The sequence below is a fragment of the Psammomys obesus genome, unplaced genomic scaffold, assembly GCF_907164565.1.
Source record: "Psammomys obesus unplaced genomic scaffold, mPsaObe1.curated_primary_1811, whole genome shotgun sequence".
Classification (NCBI taxonomy): Eukaryota; Metazoa; Chordata; class Mammalia; order Rodentia; family Muridae; genus Psammomys; species Psammomys obesus.
Window position 1 is genome coordinate 5,738,604 of NW_026594083.1, and position 27,481 is coordinate 5,766,084.

The 27,481-nt window shown below is 35.2% G+C and overlaps 1 protein-coding gene across 1 annotated transcript in view; it reads left to right on the plus strand.

The window, feature by feature from the left end:
• Window positions 1-27,481, plus strand: part of Usp25 (ubiquitin specific peptidase 25) — a 115,191-nt gene that overhangs the window by 83,154 nt on the left and 4,556 nt on the right. The window contains exons 17-22 of the mRNA XM_055617820.1: window positions 584-784; window positions 8,855-8,994; window positions 21,108-21,286; window positions 22,337-22,415; window positions 23,257-23,336; window positions 25,940-26,063. Coding sequence (XP_055473795.1) covers window positions 584-784; window positions 8,855-8,994; window positions 21,108-21,286; window positions 22,337-22,415; window positions 23,257-23,336; window positions 25,940-26,063 — 803 coding nt within the window. The remainder of the gene's footprint in view (window positions 1-583; window positions 785-8,854; window positions 8,995-21,107; window positions 21,287-22,336; window positions 22,416-23,256; window positions 23,337-25,939; window positions 26,064-27,481) is intronic.

Below are 27,481 nucleotides of genomic sequence, written 5' to 3' on the forward strand. Positions count from 1 at the left end.
CAATTTTCCTTCTGTAGCCATGCCACAAGCTTCACTAGGCTGTCCATTTATAACTAGAGTATAAGATGACCATTTAAGTACTAGTTCCATATTGTTTCAGAACATCTTGCATTGATAAGCTGCATATATTATGTGTTTTTATGCTGTAGTTAATCCCTTAATATGAAAGAAGTTTTAGTTCTACTTTGATCTTAGTGAAGTTAGGGGTTATTTCTTACTCTGTGAAAATGTTAATTGCTGCGTAATCAGAGATTGGATGTTTTCATATAATAGCAAAAATGATGTTTCATCAGTGTTAAAGTCACAAGACATTTTAATTCTACATTATGTCTCATCGCTACTCTTCAGAGTCTGAAAACTTGTCAGAGCCCTTAAAGTCATTTTCAAATAATCATGTCATTGTTTGTTTGAGCACGTTTAGACATTTAAGGAAAATTTAGGTAATATTGTTTACTATAATAATTATATATAGTAACTAATAATAAATATAATTTACCTTCCATTTGAAATGTATTCTATTTTGAGCTTTGCATTTTTCCTATAATTCTTAATTTTATAGTTGTTTTTGAAATATGATTTGCAGAGGAGTTTAATAAAGAGACTGGGCAAGCCCTTGTTGGAATAGAAACATTACCACCTGACTTGAGAGATTTTGTTGAGGAAGACAACCAACGATTTGAGAAAGAACTAGAAGAATGGGATACACATCTTGCCCAGAGAGCATTACAAGAAAAGCTTTTAGCTGCTCAAAAGCTGAGGGAGGCTGACTCTTCTGCAAACACAGGTTTGTCTGTTTTTATTAAGCTATATTTTATTATCAAGTACCAATATTTATTATCACTGTTTTATTTTCTTTTTCACATTTATTAGATTTAATTTTGTGTGCATTGGTATGAGGGTGTCAGAGCTCAGAGCCATTGGAACTATAGTTACAGACAGTTAGGTGCTGGAATTGAACCCAGCTCCTCTGGCAGGACAGCCTACTGATCTCTCTCTCTGGCTTTTTTTTGTGTGTGTGTGTTTTATTACACCATATGCTCACTGTTATGCTCAGTAGTGCTCTCTATCCAATTAAAAAAAAAAGATAAAATATTAGTCAAAACTAAATAGTTAAAACTATCTTCCAGGCTAAAAATTGTATATTGACCATTAAAGCTAGCACATTTAAGAATTTAAAGCATGACATTTAACTTAGGAAAGGTCTAGCACTCGCCGTGACCCCAGGTCATAGCTTGTTTGCTCCTTGGCAGATAGCACTGCACACACATAAACCCTTCTCAAGATAATTGCTGAGATTCCTCTGCCTGCTTTGATTCTGCTACTCTTCTGTTGACAGGAAGCAGGGAATAACTGTGATTAGGAAGAGCTCTCAAAAGACCATGTATACAACACCATATATACCATATATACTAATGTACCCATAGTTACCGCATAATACTGGAGTAGCAACATTAACAGTAATTCAGTTTCTCTTTTTTAATTAGATTATAAAGCAGGGTTGGGATTATAGCTCAGTAGTAGGACCATGTGATTAATACTCAATTTTTTTAAAATGATAGAATAATTTTAGTCAAAACTAAAAATTTAAAAGTGTCTTCCAAGCCAAAAATTGTATATAGACCAAGAAGATTGGCAAATGTATAAAAATATAAATACTAGAAAATGTAATCTTTAAAACCATTAAGATATTCAAAGTAGATATTATAATAAATTTAACACAGTGAGATTTTAGGAAATGTGGAGGTAAAATGTCTTTTAATCTTTCTTATAAAATGATTAATTGCAAGTTTGTCTTAGGACCATATGTTTCTTCCTGTAAAAGTTTTATTCCTCTGGGATAGCAAAGTGAGAAGATACAAAGTAAACCTAGATAATTTCTGCAAATTAGGAAAATAAAGAGATGGGATAGGGACTCATATCTTTCTGTCTCTGTTTCTTTTTACCTAGCTCAATTCTCTTGTCCAGCATATGCATATTCTATTCTTAGCTTTAAAGAAATCATTTGCTGGTTTTGTTTGCTTAATATTATCTTTTACAGAGATATTTTAATGTAGCCTCACCTCTGTGGGTTTTAGCTTTACCATTTGAACATTAAACAGAATTACATTTTCAGTAAGAAATATATGATATCATTACAGACTTGTGACTAATGCATACATTGGTCATATCGATTTGTAACTTCTTTTGAAATTAATTGAAATTTTAATTTATTCATACTAAAGAAGCAAATAATTCAGAATCTTTAAAAGACCTACATAAAAGAATTATGCAAAACAAAAGTCCAGCATTTTGGTATGCAAGTGTTATATGGTCTGCTTGGCCATAAAATGCCATTCATGAACAGTGAACTTTACCACTGAGCAGGGCTGTGTCTCTTCCCCAAGCATCAATGGCTTCCCTGTAGGACAGGTGAGCTGTCCTTGACAGATTTACAGCATTATGGCTTCAGTAGCTATCAAGAGATTTCTTTGCTCCAATCAGCCTCTCTCTCTTTCTCCCTTCCTCCCTCCCTCCCTCTCCTGTTTTTTTCCTGTTCTAGTCCCCTTATAACTTTGTTTCACCCTTGGTCTTCTGTATGTGTCATTCTAACCACTTCCTAGAACTTGGCCAAGATGACATTTGTGTAGTCTATTCACAAGTGATTTTTCTTACTAGTAGGACATAGAGGCTGCAAAATTGACCCAAGTCATGGTAGAATCTATGTGTACAGGCAAACATTCTCCACTCATTTACTAACCTACATCAACTTTGTAACACCAAAACATACCATTTCAGACATTCCCTGCCTCTTTATCTTGTCTTTTTAAAAACAAGACTATAAATTTAAGGCTAGCTTTTTATTTCAAAGTCAAACTAATACACATTCTACTAATGTACTCCTCCAGCGTCCCCTTCCCCTGTACACTGCCATCTTATTCTATTCCATGAAAAGGCCATGTCCCTGTGTTCTGTGCCCTGTTCACTCGATCACTGCTTCTCATGTCCCTATGATCCATGCCCTGTTTTGGTGAACATTACTTCCTACCAAAATTTTTGTGTGTTTTGGCATTTTAAAAATTCAGTGCGAATTATTAGATATATATTTTCATGTTTCTTTTTATGTGTAAAATAAACTTGATAGGATAACGATTTTGAGGGGAGCCAAAGCAACAAAAATATAAAGAGAATAAATGTTGAGTTCACACGCATCTCTTTGCCTGATGTGCTGAGATTTCAAGAAGCAATATTGCACTGATAAGCATTGTGTCCCTGTAAGAAGTGTGCATTCTTTCCACGTAAAAGCAGTGCGTCCAGGCTTATCTGAACCTCAGCAATCATTTAGTTCTTCCTCTCAGTTCTGTGGTTACAGTTTTTAGCCAAAATGCATTATGATGTTATTTTAATACTACAGAAAAAAACTTTTACTCTGTTTCAGAGGAGTTCACATATCATAACTGAGTAAGGCTAATATTTTATGACAACTGCTTATTCCATCATTAGTACAGAAATGCTTTCGACACCTTCTTGTTTCTCTTCATAGTTTTCAATGTAAGTAATTTTTTTTTTAAATCTGATGTGATATTTCTTGAATATTAAGGAGACCTGATATGTCTTGGATGTGCTCTACAATTATGAATGACTAGTAGGAATAATGCAGGAAACGCTGTTCAAATAATTTGAGTGATTTTTCCCTTTGCCCCTGACAAGCTCTTCTCAAAAAAGATTTAACAAAGTAGCTACTTAAAGATCTATATCTACTTAGTGATATTGAAATAAAGAATGCAGAAGGACTATACACATAGTCCTCCAAATTGGATCATGAGCACTGCATTAGTTTTGCCCATTAAGTTCTTTCTATTCGTATGGATCTGCAGTAGTATTAGTGTTATGTGGTTATAGAATAATCAGTTGTGGAGCATGTTATTTGGTAAAAAGTTTCTGTCCTCCTGATGGCTTAAACTGATACAAAAAAAAATGGCCTTATTGTGGCAGGGAGTGATTTCTTGAACCTTTTATTCCTAAGAACTTAGTGAAATAAAGATCATTGAAAAACGTTTCTTATGTAAGTTTAAAATGTGTATAAAATCATTATTTTTCTTTTTCTTAAGACAATATTATTAAGTTGGTAATTTCCTGAAGTAGAAAAAGGCCAAAAATAATAATATTGCTTACCTTTGGGAATTATATATACTTTCCTCAATTTTTTCATTTGTTCTGAAAATACATTTATCATTTTTGTTTTGTTTTGTCTTTGTTTTGAGCACTTTGTGTATCAACTTGTTTTCTGCTAGCTTTTCTAGGACTTGTTAGGCAACCCCTTTTGTCAAAGTGACACTATTCCTCATAGCTCTCACATGTAGAGAACTTCCCTACAATAGTGACATTGCTGACAGTGTTTAACGGGTTTGAATATCCCAACATCTTTATGAATCCTTCAAGATCACTTCAATCTATTTTCATTACAAAGATTTTTATAACCTTTCTTAGGTTGTACTTAATTTTGACTTGCTTATTAATGTGATTTATGTTAGGATATTTTATGAGTCTTTTACTGATCCTTAAAATGGTTTCCATAAACTATTTCTTCTGCCTGAGCTCTTCTCATTTCCAAAATAATCCTGCTTATGTGCTTTTAAAGACACAAGTCATCTGGCATATCTTCCAAAAAATCTTTAATAACACCATAGTAGTGTTTACCTTTGGATATTTGTTTTTTTTTGGGGGGTCGGGTGGGGTGGAGGGAGTACTTTGTGCATTGACTGATTCTCTGATTACTTTTCTAGGATTGGTTAGCTAGTCCCTTCTCTCACCATAACCCTATTCTTTTGTGTATATTGGGTCCACAGTTCATTCATAAAGTGTTATTAATATCACTATATTTAATATATTGTACTGTAATAGATTGTAGATTTATCTTAAATTCCAGAGAAATTAAAATAGGTGAAAAACAAATATTTGTCTCAGTTTTGTTGTTGTTATTATTATTCTAGCCAGAGAAAGTAGTTCTGGGTGACAGTTAATCAAAATCATTTAATATTAACTCATAAGGCTTTTTGGAATCACATTTTTATATAGGAGAAAATCTTGGCCCTCATGAACTATAGTGGATTGACTTTATCAATCAGATGAAGTTGTTTTTACTATTATGCACTTACTATTCATAAGTCTTGGATTGATAATTAGACCATTGTCTGACCAGATATTTTCTAGGCCCTTATTTTGTTAAGCTTGTTATTCTTGCCATATGGTGAAAAGAAACGATGGCAAACACATGGAAACATTTCCTTGGCAAATTTCTGTTAAGCCCCAAGCACAAAGCTTAAGGTACTTGCAGGAAACCATCCCGAAGGAGATGCCCTCTCTAGTAGGAAGTATCCTTGGCTCCTTTCCAACATCGCCTCCTTGGGGACCTTGAACATATCAGCCACAACCAGGAAATAGTGACATATGTAGGGAATTAACTTCCTTTAACTTCTCTCTTTCCTTGCTACATACACTTCAAGCAATTCTCACTTCTAGTTTTTTCTGATAATAAAAATCACCTGTATCTTCATAGTTCCCCATATCAAAACTTGGAATTACCTTTATGAACAAGTTATGACCCTAGTATGGCTTCCAAAATACACTTTCCCATCTCACCACTTCCATCTGCCTTTATGCTCTTTTATCCAGAGTGTAATCATCTCATTTAATATGCTCAGATAACTTCTTGTTCCTGACCTTGCTTCCTTCACTGATCTCAATTCTTCTTTCTACCGTACTGCATTATTAAAACTGTAAATAGTATAATTTTTTGGATGTGCAAGAGCTAGACCTGAGACATTTTGGCTTACCAGGCAAGATTTGTATAGTCCCTAATTTTTTTCTGAAAAACTTGCCATGTTGCTATTACATTAGAACTTTTACTATCTCTTGGTCAACTAAAAACATTTTGTGGCATTCAAGAGTGTTAACACTTTGCCCATGAGCATTTATCTTTGGTATCTTTGCTGTTTATTGTGATGTATATAATCTAGACGCTCTGATTATTTGGCTCTTTGTGTTTTCTCTGGTGCAAAAAACTCACTAATCTTCATATTTTCAAATTTATGTTATCTTGAATCCCACAAACTAAATTGTTTACAACAGCCTCATTTCATTTTTAGACTTTATTGTTGTGATATTCTTATGTTTAGTTGCTTTTCTATTGCTGTGACAAAACACCAAAGCCAAAGCGACCTATAAAAGAAAGCATTCAATTTGGGGCTCATGGTTCCTGAGCCTTGGATTCTATGACTGTCATGACAGGGAGCACGGCAGCAGGCAGCAAGGCATGGCACTGGAGCAGGAGCTGAGCGCTTATAAGGGATCCTACAGCATAAGGCTGAGAGAGAGAGAGAGAGAGAGAGAGAGAGAGAGAGAGAGAGAGGCTGGTAATAGTGTGTTCTTTGAAAGCCTCAAAACACCATGCTGCCAAATCATTTCCAACACTTCCACCAAGTTAGTATCAAACATTCAAATATACGGAGGTCATTCCCATTCAAACCACTCCTTGTAACAATTAAAATCCTTCTGTTTTCAATTAGTGGCTTTGTCCATAATTGATTTTAAGAGAAGACATTATTGTTTGTTTTGGTATTCCTGGAGACCTAGTGTCTAGCTTTGTACGTGTTTAATTAAAATTTGTTGGTGAAATGAATGCCCATGCATATATATTGAAATTATAGTACTACATTTTGAATAATAAGCATTTGGATGATAAAAGTAAAATGTTAAGTAGGGGCTGCCTGTAGCTCTGTTTGTCTCATAGAATAGTTAATCAGTGACTCCCTAATTCCAGTAGCAGTGTGAAAAATTTACCTCTTCATTCTTCATTCTCCTTCTTTAACTTCATTGCTAATTCCTTTGTTGTATTAAGTTATATTTCTATTTGTGCTGGCCCTTGGAGAAGTAACAAAGAGAAATAGCATGCCTGCTCAGGCGGCAGAGGATATGAGTTTTAAATAAGTAATAATTAAGCTATAATTGTGAAGTAGTCTTTATTTTTTGTATTTAATGTTTTATTTATTCTGATAGTTGATATTTTCAAACATATACATTGTTACAGAATGTCTGTAAAATAATAAAGTCTAGAATAGTTTAAGACTATAGTTCTTTTTAATATAATTTTTTATTTATTGCAATTTATTCACTTTGTATCCCAGCTGTAGCCCCATCCTCACCCCCTTTCAATCCTGCCCTCCCTTCCTTCCTCATCTCCTCCCATGCCCCTTCCCAAGTCCACTGATAGTGGAGAATTACAGTTAATTCACTTTGTATAGCAGCTGTGGTTACGTCTCTCATCCCCTCCCAATCCCACCCCCCTTCCCTCATCCTCTTCCATACCCCTCCCCAAGTCCATTTATAGGGAAGGTCCTCCTCCCCTTCCATCTGACCCTAGCCTATCAGTTCTCAACAGGCCTATCTTTCATAGTCTTTCAGTCTTCCTCTGGAGCAGGCCTGATAAGGCTGCTCCCCCCTTGTGGAAGGTGATCAAAGAACCAGCCACTGAGTTCATGTCAGAGACAGCCCCTGTTCCCCATACTAGGGAGCCCATTTGGAGACTGAGCTGCCACGGGCTACCTCTGTGTAGGGGTTCTAGTTTATCTCCATGAATGGTCCTTGGTTGGAGTATCAGTCTCAGAAAAGATGCCTGTGCCCACATATTTTGGTTCTGTTGCTCTCTTTGTGGAGCTCCTGTCCCTTTCAGGTCTATCTCCTCCTCCTTTCATAAGATTCCCTGCACTCTGCCCAAAGTTTGACCATGAGACATCTGCTTTAATACCTTGCTGGGCAGAGTCTTTCAGAAGCCCTCTGTGGTAGGCTCCTGTCTTGTTCCCTGTTGTCAAGTGAAGTAGTCTTTAAGAGGCAAGTTTTATATTACTGTAGAATGGGGGTTCTCCTCTTTTAGTGATTTGCTCCTTTAAGAGGAGCTATTTGCCTCAATGGAGACTCTCCATTGTCATATTTTGAGAAGGGACAGAGGTGTTACATCAAGGAAGGATACACACAGACTTATTCAAACAAAAATCCAGGTAATGCTGAGGCCTAGAGACTACACTCTAGAATAAGCAAGTTTCCAGAAAGTAGAAGAACAGACAGGAGTATGCAAATCCATGGGTGTGAGGGAAGCTTCTCTTTAGTGTGCACAGGATTGCTGGTTGTGTGGGGGCCTTTTTGAGCAGAGGATACAACATGTCATTGGAGGGAAAAGCCGAAGCCCAGTTATGTAAAGCTTTTCGGCCATTGGATATGCAGAGTACTGTTGAATATATGATCTGGAAATGAAAAGATGGAGTAGGAAGTATACTTTTAATTCTTTTCCTAATGGTATTTGAAATCACAATTTCATATTGGCACTAGTGTGCCAACTTGTTATTGCTTCTTCTCTGAGAGCACTCAGCTTACAAGGGCAGGATCAAAATGGGAATGGTAGGGTTCACTCAGGGTTAGCATTTGATAGATAGAAACAAACAAGCAAACAAACAAACAATCTGTATTCATTGTGAAAACCCACACCACAAAAGCTGTTGCACTCCAATTCTCCTTTTAGGTAAAACCTGGATGATTTTTCAAAAAGAGGCATTGACATTTTTCATATAGAAAAAATTTCTTACATAAAATATAGTGGGAATATATTCTTTAGTAATTGAGTACTCTTGTTTTTTGTTTTTTGTTTGTTTTTGGATACCTTTTGTTGGTGAGTTCTTGGGGGAAGTGTAGTATAATGAAGGACAGATTTTACAGCAAAGGACTGAACTTATTGCATAGCTTCAGAATTAGAAATAAGCTCGTCATCTTTGTATAGTGTCCTGCAATTTATGTCCGATACACAACTGATTCTCTTCTCCTGAAGCACAAGCAGGAGGATCAGAGTATCTAGAGCAACCATCAAGAAGCGACTTCTCAAAGCACTGGAAGGAGGAAACTCTCAGAGTGATTGCCAAGGCATCCCATGAACATGAAGATAACGGTCCAGAGACAATTTTGCAGTCGGTAAGAACTTCTCTTCTGGCTCTCGAGCATAGCCACGCACAGCGTTCCCACAGTGTACTGGAGCACCTTGTCAGGGAGTCAAGGTACCTTGTGCCTTTGCTGTGAATGTGATCTGGGCACATGGGCTGGCATTTCCACAGTTTGTGATTTTAAATAAAGTTCTCTCTTAAGTTTCTGTTTTCCTGTTCCATTAGTTCCCTTGGCATGTGGTCTGCCAGTACTGGAATAATTGGGAAATTAAGAGACAATTGTCAGTGTTCCATGAAAGGTGTTTAATAATGAGTGAGAATTATTAGAAAATAAATATGATGTGCAGTTTGTGTCTGTCCTGGGTAGTCATTTGTCACCTTCCTGTAGTGTACTTTACAGTTTGTTTTATAGGAGGAAGTTGAGCTGACATGTGAGGTTAAGTCAGTGAGTATGAGTCAGTGAGATTGGGAAACACATGTGAAGAATTTTGTACTGCAAAACCACCATGTTTCAGTAGCTTACCCCATCCCTAATTTTACTAGTCAATATTCAGCCCCATGCAGGCTTTATGGGAAATTCTTTAGGATGTGAAGATTCTCTTCCCAGGGTACTTTGCAAATTTATATGACTTAATGTTCTTTGCACATGAATTTTGCTTCAACAGTAACCTGCTAATTTAAGACCTTCTTCATTAACCACAATTTCCAGGAAATAAGACATTCTATAAGCTATGTTGTAAGAACAAAATAATAACCAGAAATTCTTTTACTTCTAGCTTGAAAATCATATTATAGCTTTTTAAATATGGAAATTAATTTAAATATATTTTATGATTATAAATTCTGCAAATGTCTTAGAATCTGTAAATGAATTTAAGAACATCTGTTAACTCTAAAGCTTTCCTTGGAAAATATTTTGCTTCATGAGTCTGAAAATGCTGCTATTGCGGGCCATGGGAACAGGAAAACCAGAGGAATAGAAACACGAAAGGTACAGGGAGAGTGATTCTACATTATAAAATTCTAACTTGGGGTCTTTATAAATTGGCACCTTAGAACATTAAATCCCATATTATGCTTTTAGCCGCACTCAGAAAACCAAAACTATAATTTAATGTAATGTAGAATTATGTTTCATTTTGGTTCATCTAATTATAAATATTGTAATTCACACAGTCATCACATAAATTTGCATGACTTAGATTTGTTGTTAAAGGTATCATCTTATAAACTAGCAAAGTACTGCCTCTTCTTGAAAAGGGAAGGGAGAAAGGAGAGAATATGATGAGAAAGCTAAGGATTTTCTATATTCTCTTTCTCATAAAAATAACACTTTCAATGTTGCCTGTGAAATACAAACTTGTTGGAGAGTTATAAGCTTTGCTGTTGGTAGCTTGTGGCTCTTAATCTCAGGATCATTGCTTCGGAGCCTGGAAACCACATCTTGTTATATTTCACATATATACTTAGCACATGTTAGAGACTAGAGTGAGAATCTGCAGACTATAAATAAGCAGTTCTGTGACTTCTTTGTATGGATTTCACTTCTTACTGGAAATACAATCTGCATAAACTTTTTACTTGAGTTTCAGTTTTCTATCTTTCTGCAAAATTGTAGTTACCCTGAGTTAATGCATAGGATTTTATCTGTTCTTGTTTCCTTTTGAGAACAGATGTTATGGTGCTGGTTCCTTCTCCACCCTAGGTCTCTCACAAATACACAGCACCTTAAGGTCCAGCTCTAGAGTACTCATGACTGCCTGTAAAATGTAATCATAGAAACTGTCTGCAATCTCCAGATGTTCAGGCGCTTGCTTTTCCATAGACATTTTTTTTCTTTTTATTTATTTATTTTTATTAAGTACACTGTATTCACTTTGTGTCCCAGCTGTAGGCCCCTCCCTCATCTCCTCCCAATACCACCCTCTCTGCCTCTTCTCCTCCCATGTCCCTCCCCTAGTCCACTGATACAGGTCAGTCCTCTTCCCCTTCCATCTGACCCCAGACTATCAGGTCTCATGAGGACTGTCTGCATTGTCTTCCTCTGTGGCCGGGTGATCAAAGAGCCAACCCAGTCAGAGACAGTTCCTGTGCCCATTACTAAAGAACCCACTTGGAGACTGAGCTGCCATGGGCTACATCTGTGCAGGGGTTCTAGGTTAGCTCCATGTGTGGTCCTTAGTTGGAGTATCAGTCTCAGAAAAGACCTCTGGGCCCAGATTTTTTGGTTCTGTTGTTCTCCTTGTGGAGCTCCTGTCCCCTCCAGTTCTTTCTATCCCTCCCTTCTTTCATAAAGTTCCCTGCACTCTGCCCAAAGTTTGGCTGTGTCAGCATCTGCTTCAGTACCCTACTGGGTAGAGTCTTTCAGAGGCCCTAATTGAACATTTTAGGATATTTAAGAGCATGAAAAGCAGAATACAAGAAAGAAATATTGTGCCTGGTTTCAGTTGCTGGCCAGTGGACAGTCACTGTTAACTTGGCTGTTTCTTCTTTCTTTTCATTTTTATATAAGGTTAGAGATTTGTTCTATAGTTGAATTACTGCAGCATGCAGTTTTATATTGTAGTAGGGAGCATGTTTTTCTCTCAGCCCTAAGCTCCAAAAATCTGAGTCATTAGAACCAAAATAAATATACAAATACCTAGGCTGTATAGCTAGGCTCTTCTCTGACTAGTACATAACTTAAAAGAACACATTTATGGTAATTCTGCCACATGGCTAGTTACCTCTGCTCAGGTACCATGCATCTATTCTCCTCACATTTTCCTGGGAGAATCACCCACACCTGGCTCTATCCTAGAATCCTTTCTGCTTTCTGGATGTCCTACCTTCTAGTTTACCGTTTCCTACAGGTCACAGGTTTTTATAATTGACTGGCAATGCATACATAGAATACAGAAAATATTCTCTCTATATTATGTCTTACCTTTCTTTTCTTCTCCTAATGTAAAAGATATTTTCTCATGATAACAACTCAGTAAAAAAAAAAAAAAAAGCCAAATGTTGTTCCTCTCAATAATTGAATTTTTGTATAATGACCCAATTCCATTGTATGTTTGTTTTTCAGTTTTGTATTATTATCAACGGGCTATTAGAATAAAAAAGTTTCTACACATTTTACATGTATCCTTAGAATAGATTCCCCATATTCAATTATTAGACAGGGTATCACATAGTGTCCTGCTGTCATAAAAGTGACACCTGCTGTCAAAATAAAGCCAAAGCATACTTATTAATGCCACAATCACTTCAGTTTTATTGAAACTTAAAGAAGCATTTTACTCTGGGTTGTATTTCTAGTCAGATGTAAAATTTATACCTCTGTGACTTTTCACTTGATTCTTTGAGAACACTTTTACAAAACCATACAGCCCATACTTTTCAGACTGTTTTAGTTATTTCTGTCATGGTAACTGAGGATTTTACTAATTTTGTACCCTTTGTTTAGTTTTTCTTCATTTCTTCACTGTGTTTGAAATAATAGAAAATAAAAAATAAACATTTATTTTACCTTAGTACACCCTCAACTACTTTATGTGAAAAATACTCTGAGTTGAGTTATTTTGTGAACTCTTCCAGTATTTATCAGTACAACATTATGCTTTTGAAACTCAACAGTAGCAAACAAAACTTGTTTTGTTAACTCAAGTCCTCACACCCCCATGTAGCTGTTTTATAGGGACCCTGTAGCTATATTCTTGAAGTGAATTTTCTGTTTGTTTGTTTATTTATTTATTTTTAAGATTCGTTTTGCTTTTATTTATATGTATGTGAGTCTCTCTACACAAGTGAGTGCAAGTGCCCATGGAATCCAGAAAAGGGTACTGGGACCCTTTGAGTTGATGTTAGAGGTTATTATGAGGTGCCTGACATAGTTACAGGGAATTGAACTTGGTGTCTCTGCAAGATCAGTATGTGTTCTGTGTTTTTTTTTTTTATCACTGAGCCATCTTTCCAACCCCCCTTTCTGTCTTTAAGTGATACCATTTTTGGATTGGTTTGCTAATAAGGAATTCCGTGCTAAAGTCTCAACCTGGATTGTGTTGTACTGCCCTACATTTCACTTTTGTTAATGGGGACCATGCACAATCTTTCAAAGGCTACAAGTATTAGCAGTTTTTAACTACAACAAAGTCTCTCTATAAAATATGTGTGAGAGTAAGATTGTTTTAAAATCACTATAGTATAAATATTTAAAGTAATTTCATAAAATAAGGTAATGATTTTGGCAATGTCTGCCATTTAAACACCTTTTAAGTACAAGATAGTTAAATATTAGCTCATAGTCACAACAGAGATGATAAAAATTATAGCACCCTAAATGTGTTACAGAAATAACACTTCTAAAAGTAACATTTCTAACAGAAAAAAAAGAATACTGTTCTTGACCATTACTTGTGTTTTCATTGTTAAAAGTCTATTTAAATATGTAGTTATAGAATGGAACAAAATGTTTACAACATCAAAATTCACTTATACTTCCAATAGGATAAAAACTTGTAATTGTTCTTATTCATATTTCCTGTTAGAACCAATGTTTACTTTTGCAAAGAAAGTTCTGGTGCACAGTGCAATGACTGAAGCTGCCTAAACACTTTCACCACTTCTGACATCTGCAACTGGGAGCTAGAGATGTGCAAGTTGTACACCTGTTGGTTAAACAGGACCCCGTGCAAGCTTCATGCTTACACATGGCTGGGTGGAGAGTAGGTCATACTCTTATGTTCATAGAAATAGAAAGAAAGGCTTCCTGGAGCAACTAGGACTGCTTGTCTGCTTTAAATACAATTGCTAACTGAAACTCAGGTCTTTATTATTTTGAAATACTTGAAGTCTAAAATGCTTTGTGAAAATGTACCTTGCATATTTGGAGGTTGAAAAGAAAGGCTACAGTTTTATATTACAATTTGATTAATTAACCTGCCGCTAATGTTTTAAGTGGTTTCAGTTTATACTTAAATATAGATATTATAGATATTATGAAAGAGATTAAAAGTCTCTACATGTAAAGAGATTGCCTCTGTTGTTGCCTCTTCTAATCTTCATACCAATGATTTTCTTCTGCAGAAACCTGAAAACACTACAAGCCACCCACCTTCTAACCAGCAAGTTGTAGAGGTGGAGATTCCCCACGTAGGGAAATTTATGATTGAGTCAAAGGAGGGAGGGTATGACGACGAGGTACCTGTGCTGCAGCACTCTGCATGGTTGCACTCACTCTTTGCCCATATGTAGAAACACCTGAGGCATGCCTGTATCCATACACTGAGTGTCTGTTGTTGCATAACATACAGCTTTGCCTCCTATGGTGTGAAGCTTGCAGTTACTAACAGAACTTGCGAATTAAATGTAACATTAAAGAGCTTAACTTAAAGAACAAATGAAGAGAATGATTTTCCACTTTAGTTTACTCTAAAGCTGATAGATTATAGTAAGAATCATTTAATTGTATGATACACATTTTGCATTTAAAAATAACTGATGTTTTCCTAATCTGTATTACTTGTATAATTTATTTTATTCTTTGCCCGTCATTGCCTACCCCAGAAAGCCCTATAACATGATTGATTACAAGATTGGTAGTTGAAATTTTTGCTGTTATAGCCTCAGCCTGTAACTGAATACCTAGCAGTGTCCTCCTGTCCCCCGCCGCGGGCACCTCCATCTTCCCACCTCTTTTCTACTTAGCTGTTCCAACACCCTTCAGGCATTTTTTTTTCATGATAAAGTTCTCTTTAGTCCAGTTGAAACTGAGAACATTTATTCCACCAAATTATTGCCATTCATTTTCTGTATTTCCCCCCTCAAGTCCTCTGAGATGGTTATTTCCGGGGTTTGAGAGAGGGCAGATTAGCAGTTTTTGAATAGTGACAGTGAAGATGGGGGAGGCTAAGGCGATTTCGGGGCACAGAGAGTTGTTGAATGCCACAACTTTTTAGTATTTGTATTTGTGGATAAGAACTGAATGTGTGTTAAATACTATTTTCCAAATATCTTTTATTCCTGAAAAAAAATGTGTTTTTGACTTTTAATTATGATTATGTAAAATCACCAAAATCACAAGTGTCGTAAAGGCATAACTAAACCAGTTAGGATCAGGGCCAATATGAGAAGGCATGCCTGTTGAAAGCCTAGATTTAAAAGAGAGGAACTGACCAGAAGATTTGCACAAGCAGGCAAAGAATGAATAGTGGACACATTGCAATTCTCTACATACAATCTAGAGTAAAATTATGAGTAATAGTTTCAGTGAAGCAGAGGAAATGACCATAGCCTTTCAGTTGCAGTAAGACAGTTTCATAGTACTTAATTTCAAAGATATTTCAAATGCAAACAGCCATGAATAAGCCATTTTGAAAACAGGGTATTCATAATATGCCCTATTGTATCTTGTATATAGTATGAATAGTACTAAATTACATTGTTTCATGTTTGCTCTTGAAAAATCATCCAAACTGATACATTTCAATCAAAGTACTACTTTATATGAAGCTTCTTTTTAGTGTGAGCTAACTGGCATTTATGAAAGAGTAGTGATTCCTCACTTAACACTACCTTTGGTGGGAAAGCTTCTGTTAATTAGAGTTGTGTGTTTTGATGTACTTTGTTGTTGTTCTTGCCTAACAGCACATGTGCCTTGTGACTTTTTGAGATAAGCTGTATGGACGAAAAGCTTTGCTTACAGATATGCAGACTGTGCAGTTGTACAGAGGGCCCAGCCTGGGACCAGGAGAGGGAGTAAAGTTAACTCTTCAGAGGCCCAGCAGCCCTCCAACTAGCTCTTTCTTAAATAGTGCTCTTGGAGACTTGTTTTCTCATTTGTCCAGGAGAGGGCGCCTCCTTACAATTCTCCACTTTAGCATGCCTTTCTGTAGTCTATACCTACAGAGGCATCCTGACAGCCATCTGTGCCACTGCACAGATGAATAGTTAGTGCTTTCACTTATACAGCAGAGAACATTTGCTCTCTTATAAACGCACCATTTGATTCGTAAGCAGTAGAGAACAAAGGGCTTTTAAGTTGCATGTAAATAGTTTGTTTTGCTCGGTGTAAGGTGTTTTGATTTTACTTCTGTGTTTTACTGTTAGCCATTCAGAAACTCTTACTTTTAATCTCTGTGGCAGATCATGATGACACCCAGTATGCAAGGTATTATCATGGCGATAGGTAAATCCAGGAGTGTGTATGACAGGTGTGGTCCTGAAGCAGGGTTCTTCAAGGTACTATTAACCTCTCATCTTTTAAAAAATGTAGTGTCTTACAGCATCTTATCTCTTTAAACTAATTTATGCTTTCCTGCCTGAACTATGACAACCTGGTGTTCTGGGAGCTGTTTGTGTGTAAGAACCTTTTCCTTTTTTAATGCAGATGACTCAAGAAACTCAGATTATTTTACCTGAGTTGCTACATTTTTTTAAAAAGATTATATATTTGTTTGTTTATTTATTTATTTATTTATTTATTTATTTATTTATTATGCACTTCTGTACTGAATGTATGCCTACATATCAGAAGAGGGCACCAGAGCTCATTACAGCAACCATGTGGTTGCTGGAAATTGAACTCAGTACCTTTGGAGTTCAGGAGCACTGTGCTCTTACCCGCTGAGCCATTACTCTAGCCTGAGTTACTACAATTTTAAGTAGAAAATTTTTAAGTGAAATGGCCTAAAGAAAGGATTCACAAAATGGCAATTTAAAATTGCTCCAATAATAAAAAACAAAATCAAAGAGATAAAAATTAAAGACAATCATAAAGGCCTGTTTGCTGTAACCATATGTACATGCTGGGGGCAAAGGGCCCTATGTAATTATTACTAATCACGTTTTATTTTCTTTGAAAGTCAGAGAGGTTTTTGTTTTTTTTTTGTTTGTTTGTTTGTTTGTTTGTTTTCACTGTTGTCTGTACCTATTAGAGTCGTTTTCTTGGGGTTTTGTGAGGTAAGTGAACCTTCATAGCATGGAACATTGTCTTTGTTAGGAGTGTCATTGCTTCACAGTAATTATCCCAAATTGATAGTATGCAGTCTCTAACCTTTACAAACCTTAATACTTGCGACCACTGCTGCACCTTTGTTTACTCTGTAACCTCTATTTAATTTCATTTATAAACATGCTCTAACGTACAGCAGCAGCAGGCTACAACCCAGGAGATCACCCCAAAATAAACAGCTGTCCATGGAAGCCACCCGTCAGGCCACAAAGCGCTCCTGAGGTGCTCTTGCACCACTTCCAGGCTCCTTTCTGTAGTCCCCTCTACCAAACTCAGCCATCCCCTCTGCTGTTAGGAACATTTTTCTCCTGGTTCTTTTCTGGGTTTACAACATGCTTAGAGTTTATGTCATTGACTGGACTTGTAGCTTGCAGTATACCATAGAGGCACAATGGTATTTCATCATAAAATGGTACCATCATTTTTGGTTCCATTCTACTCTTGATTGAAATTGGAATTTATAAGACTTAGCCCTGAACCCAGTGTACATACTTAGTAGTTATGGATTGAAATTCTTCCTGAATAAATCATGATTTTTAGTGGAGAATCAAACATTAATTAAATTGCAATTAATAAGAAGAAAAAGTGAATAAGGAGGGAATACATAAAGTAAAAGACAGCCCTGGTATCTAGAAGTCTTTTTAGAGAAAGTGACATTTAAATAACTAATGCATGCATAAAAATATGGACTATGAATAGTTTTCCTTGCCAGCTATTTCCCCTACTTAATTAAACTTACTCATATATTTATAATTTTTCCATTCCTAAACTTATTCACTATATTAATAACTTAAAGTAGGGTAATCCTTTGTTTCCTCATCTTGCTTGTATGTTTCAGTAGTTAACTTTCCCATAGCATGGTAGGATTTTTTATTGGGATTAACAAAATGTATTTAACATTTTCTTAGAGTACACCACACTTGTAAATGATGTGTCCAGCTGTGACACACTGAGGAGCCCATGGGCTCAGACACTCAGCATTCTTTTTCCTAAAATTTACTCCTGCTTTAGGTTCAGAAGTTGGCATAAGGTCTCCGTGAGCAGGTGCTGAGTTTTAAATCCAAGTTATCTCACCTAATTCTGCAACACTAGACAGTATGTTAAATATCACATATAGTGCCTTCTTTGAGATATCTTAAAATTAAATACATAATCTGTTTAGAAGGAATTCATTAGACAGTGTCTCAGCAATAGTTCAGTCGAAACTGTTGTTATCACTTGTGACTGACAGTTATGTTGCTCGATGTTCAGCTCACTTACGGGTGTGAACATTATCGTATTATTGAATACTTGTCACAAATATAGGAGAGCCGAAGTACTTGAAAACTTTTAGTGCTGTTAAATGATTGTCATATTTCTTTATTGATATTAATATTTAGCTTATGGACAGTTGTCCATCAAGAGAGCATTACAAAGTTCAATCCCTAACTAAAATGTGTTTGGTTTCTGCTGAGCCTCAGTATCTTTGTGGAAATATTTTGCCATTGGTATTTATGATAACTGTCTTCGTTCCTTTTTGTATTGTGGGAATTTTTTGTTCATATTAAGTAAGATATGATAATACATTCATCAACAGTTTGCCATTTGTATTGTGTGGTTTATATTTGTATTTTATACTTATTTGGTCTATGAAGTTTAATAAGCAGCTTTTCTCATAGATCTAAAAAGCCTTTTCTGTAATTATTGAAGTCATGAATTCTAATGCTTTTAACCTTGATATCAATTTTAGGATTTTAACTTTCTTTAAATAGAAAAATATTTAAAACTTCCAAAAATTTTGTCTAGCCAATCTTTGATTAAATTGAGTTCAAATGTCATCTATATCACATAGTAATTCTCCATGGTAGCTGGGACTGTTTGTGTCTCTATATTCTATTGCTGTATTTTTAAGCAATGAACATATTACCTCATGCACCATTAGTATATTTGATATCTTATGGAAAAACACTTGTTAATTTTTAATTTTTATAAATTAAATATTTGATGAAATTTTCTCAATTTTTAAGATTTTTAGAATCATTTTTAAATTAACTCTTAGGGAATCTGAATAATACTTGGATTATGTCCAAGTTTTAATTTAAGATGAAATTGGAAATTATGTTGTGATAGTTGGATTATTTTAAAAAAGAATGAGAGATGACTTTTCAATCAGTCATCCTTTGCTATGACTTTTAATAATGTTTCATAAGGTTGCTTGATAATTATGTTTTACACTGTTCTTAGATGCATAAGTGTGTTATTACAAAATGGTACAAGATAGGATGAACACAGATAATATATTTTTATATATTTACCATCTGAAAATCCTACATTTTAAAATAATTCTCAGTGTAATCTCTTGATTATGTCATTAAGCTGTTTCCCAGTAAATGTCTCATCTCTTCCATAATACCTGTTCATTTGATGTTATTTGATATAAAATATTTGGTTTTATAACGTTGATTATAAATGTTGGTACGTATTCTCAATGTTAGAATAATGGTAAAACATTGATTTGTTTAGTAACACATTATCAAGTATATAGTGAAAGGCTTTATTCCATGGTGTCTGTCGTTGGGCAACACTACATTGGATCTTTTTAAAGTCAGCCAGGGTTTATCACCTGACAACCACTGCCATGTGTCACACTATGAATGTGTGATGTTCTTACAGAATCTACAGTAATTATCTTAAAGTAATTCCCATTGCAGGCAACCAGGAAAATGAAAATTCTTAGGAACACAATAGAAAAGTAGGCTGAGGCAGTTTATCATGATAGCCTTACTGCAGTGGCGCGTGTCTGCCACCTGCTGGGTGACACAGCACAGCACAGCACATCTGTCCATTTCTGCCACAAGCTAGGAAAGTGTGGAGGGAGAGCACCGTGACCAGAGTCACCCAGGAAAGCGAGGCGGCTCAATGAGCAAATCAAGGAGAAAACCACGTAAAATACAAGGGTGTATAATGTTTGACATCTTTTCTAATGTTTAGTCTATATAGGTTGTTAAAATTACATGTGGCTCTCCTCACCAAATTTGAAAAATAAGCCTTTGAAAGAGATCATTGTGAAAAGTGTGTATGCTATTTAAACACACACTAACCCTGATTATCTTATATGTCAAAATACATTTTACTTTTATAGTGACTTTTAAGCATGCCAATAAGACTTGACATGTATATTTGGAGGGAAAAGTTATTTTTCCCCTTGGGAAAAATACTTTCTAATAATTTATATTGCTATAAAATTAATGTCTTCTTTTTGTAATGCTTTGTTAATGTAGAAGGGACTGACTAACCTTTTAAGTATTATGTAGCATAAATATTTCAAAAATATTTTTAATTAATTTCCTCTACAATATAGCAACATAGATTGGAGGATTATTTGAAATAGTTATGCCCAAAATGAAAGTGAAGGGAAGACACTAATAAGCCGGTTTAATTGAATGAATTTTTTTGTAATGTGTCTTGCATGCTACCCAAAGTATTTTATGTTTAGCAGAGATAGAATTTAGATACAAAAATAAAGGAATAGTTTGAAAGTATTTATTTTTAATCATGTGAACTTTGTGTAATTAATATAGCACCATTTGATATTTATAATTCTAGATCATCTAGGTTGTGCTCTTCTGCTGAAAGATATATTAATATTCTGTGTTTTAGTTCTCAATTTTGAAGTATTTTATGGTTAAAGAAAGAAGTGATACTTCACGTGTCATTGTTATTCTTATAGTAATACAATTGAAATACTGTCGATTTGAGGTGACGAGGACCTCACTGTGACTGCTGACGAAGTCGTTGTAGAAGTGGGACTCCCCTCAAGAGCCTTGCTTTCATGTGCAGGCCTGGGTACTCTAGGACTGCTTAACTGTTCCGGAACTTGTGTGTGTGACGTAGTGCTACAAGCGCACGTCTGTGGAGAACAGCATTGCTCTCTGTTCTCTGTGCAGAACAGACTCTCTATGGACGCCTCAAGCCAGATTAGACTCTGGCAGAAAATTCTGCATTTCACACTGTATTCATGTCTGTGTGTGGAATCAGAAAGGGCGTTTGTAAGATGATGGGATAGGGAAGGTCCTTTTTAGTTGGTTATTCAGAAAATTCTTTTAAATGATGGTCTCTTAAATGTACCAGCTTACTTACCCCCAAATATTTGCTCTTGTTTCATTCTCTAGGCAATTAAATTAGAGTACTCCCGGTTGGTCAGGCTGGCCCAGGAAGACACCCCACCAGAAACAGACCACCGTCTACATCACATCCTGGTCTACTTTATCCAGAACCAGGCCCCAAAGAAAATCATTGAGAAAACATTACTCGAGCAATTTGGAGACAGAAATTTGAGTTTTGATGAGAGGTAACATAAAAATATAAAACATCTACTTCATGTGTTCATACTTTTCTTATTCTGGTTTTGGTTTTGTTTTGCTAATCAAGTGTAGGTTTTTATGTGTGCACAAAAAATACAGTAAGTATTGCACAGTACTAATCTTCTAGTAATTTGAGTATTTGCTTTGCCATTTCTCTAAATTTTTTAGCTATGCCCTTTTAAAGTTTAAGCTAAAAGTAATTTGGGTAATTCAAATTACAAATAAAAAATAACTCTTGTATGGAAAAAAACGGTGTTTTTTTCAATGTCTATCTATATGTAGGGATTTTAGGTTAGACACCTTTGCTGTCGGGCTCTCCTGTGATTTATCAGCTAGAGCGATATCACTACCTGCAAGAGGCCAGTCCCTCAGATCAGAAAAATCTAAGCCTCTCCCATATATTCCCGGTGGGCAGGGAAGCTGGACAGTGAGCTTGCCTTTCTGTGACAATCCGTGGCAGGGGTGTCTGAACAGGCGTTGAAAAGTCTTTGATGAAAAGGAAGACATACAACAGTTAATTTTGTTCACCCACAAATATTTTTTTTCAGAATGTCCTCTGAAACTCGTTATTTTTTTCTTGTTAGTCTGAATTTCATTTGAAAAAACAACTTGAATCTAATACCTGAAGTATATATACTTTTTATTCTATTTTTGAGACACTATGTAACCACAGTTGGTATCTGGAACTCACTGTCAGTAGACCAGGCTCACCTCAAGGTCATGGAGGTGTACTTGAGTGCTGGGATTGAAAGTGTGCACCGCTGTATCTCACCATTTTAATTCTTGAAAAACTTATTTGTGTTTGTGTTTGTCGGTGGGCTGCGGGGTTGGGTTGGGGAAACATTTAATGCAGGTCCACCCTGGGCGCTGTGAGATGTGGCGATTGACCCTAATCAGGCTATCAAACCATTGAGCCATCTCGCTGGCACTTGTGGAGACTGCTTTTATATGTTTGATAGTTTGCTTCTATGCCACATACTTTTATGTTTTTTATGGATGTTGTTTTTTATTTGGAAATGTGCTTCTTACATTTGAAGGTGTCACAACATAATGAAAGTTGCCCAGGCCAAACTGGAAATGATCAAACCAGAAGAAGTGAACTTGGAGGAATATGAGGTAGTGGAAATACTGACCTCTAGTTGAAGCTGCCATACTTCATCAGTCTCAGCATTAAGAAGACTGGGTTTTGTTTTGTTTTGATAAGTGAAAGTTAAATTTTCAAGTTAATACCAATTTAGTGTTTTGATAAATAATTTTTAGATGAATTTGGTATAGTTGCTTATAGACCAAAATATTTTAATGTCTTTCTCCTATTCATTTGCTTACCATAATGTAGCCAAAAATTTTTTAATTTTTGGTAGAGCTTTCATTTAAATGAAAACTATATTGATTTTTTTAAAATTTTTGAACTAATTTTTATTAAAAAGAAAAACAAAAAAAAACTTTTTTTTTTTTTGTCCTGAATATCCATGCCTTACTACTATGCTTTTGTGGGGGGAGTAGGACTTTTTTTTCCCACCATATGTCAGGTGGAACACTCAATAACACATTTAAAATTCCTTCATATTTAATAATATTAAATAAGTGAACGATGACATTTTTATTTCCTTAAATTTCTCTAGCAAGCAACAGGTTCAGACTCTAGACTGTTATAATAATCAGTAGACTATTCCTGTCTGTAGTATTGTAATATTTTAAAAATTTATACTGAATAATGTTTTATGGGAAGAAAAAAATAACAGTTTTAATCACCCTGCCATTTTATTACTTTATATCCCGTATTCTTAATACTAAATGGCTGATAATTTTTTTATTATACCAAAGTAGTATGTGCTACCTAAATTATTTTAATTTTAATTTTTTTATTCCTCTTCATTTGCCAAGGTATAAGAACTGTGCATTTTTTTATATTCTTACCAAAGTTTTACACTTTTTATTTTTACTATTTTATATGCAGGAGTGGCATGCAGATTATAAGAAATTCAGAGAAACAACTATGTATCTCATAATTGGACTAGAAAATTTCCAGAGAGAAAGGTAAGACAGACTGTACAAATATGGAAAAATGTTTGTTCTTGTCATTAATTCTATTCAGTGATTGTCATATACATTTTAATGAGCATTTTAGCTTGAAACAATTTTATATTACACATTTAATCATAGTGAGATTGTATACTCTCCATATAAAAGATATATTTTCTTTTTTATTCTAAATCCAAAAAGTTGGCATTTGTATCTTTGTTTTTCTTGGTTTCTTTCTTTTTTTTTTTTTTTTTCATTTAGTTAAAATTTGTTCTTCAGTAGTTTCACACACATGCACATTACTTATTGACTGTGAAATCCACACCCACCCTCTCCATTCTCCTGGCCTGTCATCTCCGGTTTCTCCACACCAATTTTCTTGCAAGTATTCGTGAATATTCATTTTGTTTTGTGTCCCATTGAACTGAACAGGCCTGAGTTTAATCCTGGTTAATTGAGACAGTGAGTTTGGATGTGTCTATTGGAACATAGTGGACTATAGTTATAAATTTTGTATGAAATCCCTCCATAATATATGGGGAGCAAAAGAGCTGAGAGCCCAGCGCATAGAACTAGTTACATTTCCTAAAATCTGCCTGGGACATTAGTAGATATTATTTCCTTTCTCAAGTAACTTCAACTTACATCAAGGACAATCCTTATGTCGTCTTCTGAATCCCCAGGTACCATAAGATGAACATCTGGAACAGAAAAGTATTCAGTGATCGTGTTCTTCTCTAGTATACACAAGGCCTGAGATTTAATCCTATTGTTCATTCACCAAAAAATAAATAGACAGACAGATAGATAGATAGATAGATAGATAGATAGATAGATAGATAGATAGATAGATAAATGAAAGCAAGTTTGTCTGTGGAAATGTCTAAATAGTACACACATTTTAAACTGAAAATAAATTGTAATAATTTTGGCTTAATTAACTATAAAATTGTTATTCTCACTCTTTTCTTCTTTTAATTGAATATATATATTTAATACAATATGTTGTGATTATGGATTCTCCTTTCCCACATCCTCCACACTTTCCCATCCACCCAAATCCACACTGTTGCTTTCTTTTATTACAATATATCTTGCATCTAAAAGGAATAAGATAAAATAAGAACAAATTTGTATTCTACTATAATTGAGAAAATACTTATGTACTTGTCATTTTTGTTACTTGCTATTTTATATTAATTTCTTTCTATATTATTTAATTTCTATCTTACTATTAACTTACTTAACCTAGAGATTTTTTAAGACACTGCTTTGTTTTCAGTGCAGTCTCTTATTGCAGCCAAGCAAAATCACTATTGACTTATTTCTTTGTGTCATTAAAGTGTAGGAAATTTCCACTAAAGTAATGGTGTGTTTTTAATATCAAGTAGGCACTTATTTTTAGAATGTAGCTGTTCATCCTGGTACTACTATCCATGACTGGTAATTTAAATTTCTAGAATTACATAATTCAGCATCTTAGTAGCACTGGCCACATTCTTCAAGCCCCTTACTTTACACAGTAAAGTTCTTGCTGAGTGCCTATAACTTACCTAGCCATAGGTTCTTAGCCGAAAAGTGCTGCCAGTTATGGGTTTCATCTTGTACAAGTTTCATCTTGTAATTAAATCATATCAGAGAGAGGTTAGTTACTCCCATAACATTTGTGCCGCAATTTATCAAGTAGGCCTGTCTTGCCAGGCCAGTTGTAATTGTCCTGTTTTCATCAATAGGATATTGCCACCGAGTTTGGAAGTATAATCAAAGGCAGCCTCTAATGTTTGGGGATCTACAGAAACCTCAGTGGCCTACAATTCCAAAAGAAATTACCCATCCAAGTCACTTGGCTTTTTATTAATTCTCTTCTGGTTTCTAATAGATGCATTGTTGCACTGCAACAATGTGTAACTTTATTTTAAGATGTGTGAGGGTGTGCATGCGTGTATGAACATGTGTACATATGTGTGTTTGTACACATGTATGTGTGTATGATGTATGTATGTATGGAAGCTTGTGTAATATGCCGTGCCTCCTTATATCTTTTCAAAGGGGTTTGGTATTATATATCCTTCCCATACTTGCTTCTCTGTCCTACCCTCACTCTTCCATCCCAGTTTAACTCTTCCTAAGTTTCCAAATTGGAAATATGTTTTCCACTTTCCACACATCATCTCCTTTGGGCATTTTTCTTTTATGTTTGTCTCAGTGGCCAGAAGTTTGTCTATACATACAAAAACCTGACTTAAACGTAGTCAGTTCATGGGCCAAATGATACTTGTAAGTACAAAGTAAATAAAAATAATCTTTTCATGGAACATTATTGATGGTTGGCGTTCACATTAATCTTAAATTTTGTTCATAAGTGGAAAACATCAAACTCCCAATATATTAAAGACAACAGAAGGAACTATTGAATACCTGGACTGAGGCCTTTCTCCCATATTTTTGTATATCTTTTTTTTTTTTTTTTACTTTTAAGATATAACTCTCCTATCTTTATCTTTTGCTCTTGTTATAAAAGTGTGTTTGTGCTCATGATACATTGATTTTTTCATGTCATAGAGAATTGTAGATTGATTTAGAGTAATGAAATACTAATATTGTTTGTTTATTTTAAGTTATATAGACTCCTTGCTGTTCCTTATCTGTGCTTATCAGAATAACAAAGAGCTCTTGTCCAAGGGTCCATACAGAGGGCATGATGGAGAGTTGATATCACATTATAGAAGGGAGTGCTTACTGGTGAGTATAAATAGCATGTGTTTGCATTTCCCTTATGTTAGGCACATTTTTCAGATGCACACATAAGTAATGACTGTAAACACTGACGGGATAAAAATAATGATATGTGCATGAAAATGTGTTTTTAAATGAGAAAGGATAGCTTTCATTGTCTTTGTAGGTTTGATTATTATATTGCCACTTTCTTTTTTATTGTTCAAGGAGTTATGAACGATAGTCTATACAGTAAACACTTAGTTTTTAGGAAGTTATAAGTCATGCTCAACTTACCTTGCAGAACTCCATTGAACATGATGCCATTTGTTTGCAGTAGAAGACTGGTAGACTGTCTTCAAATATTTCAGTCTCTCTAAATTATTATTATGATGATGTTATATTTTAATTATTATAAATTTTTAAAAATTAGTTTGAAAACATTTTTCTCTATTTTTTTCCAACCTTACATATGTAGAGAGCTTCACTGATGCACACTAAATTAGCTACCCTTCCTGTATGAAATCATAATTTCTCCTAAAATTTATTTGATTACATCGAACTCACTACTCTCTCCTGGAGTTACTTCTATCCATACTGGAAACCATTAATTACTAATTTTTTTCATAGTTTAAAAACATGACGAAAATGTCTCTAGATATTATATGCATCAAGTATAAGAAAAGAACTCTTTTAAAATTTAATTGTTATTACAGTTCATTCACTTTTATCCCAGGTGTAGTCCACCTTCTCTCCCTTTTCTCCTTCCATGCCCCTCCCCAAATCTACTGATAGGGGTGTTCCTCCTCCCCTTCCATCTGACCTTAGCTAATCAGAACCTCTGCACAGATATAGCCCATGGAAGCTCAGTCTTCAAGTGGGTCTCCTAGTAACGGGAACAGGGGCTGTGTCTGACATGAACTTACTGGCCTGTTCTTTGATCACCTCCCCCTGAGGGGGTAACAGCATTACCAGGCCACAGAGGAAGAAAAGAACTTTTAAGTAGATATTTTGATGAAATGTTTTCTCTTAGAAATTAGAATTAGAGTTTTTTATCTTAGCCATTCTGATGGATGTAAAATGCAATCTTAAAGTAGTTTTTATTTTCATTTCCCTGATGACTAAGGACATTGATCATTTCTTTTTTTTCATTTTTTAAAAATTTATTTATATAAATTAGAGTTTATTAAATTTGTGTCCCCTCTGTAGTACCCTCCCTCATCTCCTCCCAATCCCACCTTCCCTCCTTCATCTCTTCCCATGTTCCTCCCCAAGTCCACTGATAAGGGAGGTGGTCCTCCCCTTCTATCTGACCCTAGCCTATCAGCTCTCATCAGGACTGTCTGCATTGTCTTCCTCTGTGGCTTGGTAAGGCAGCTTCCCCTTTAGGGGAGGTGATCAAAGAGCCAGACAATGAGTTCATGTCAGAGACATTCCCTGTTTCC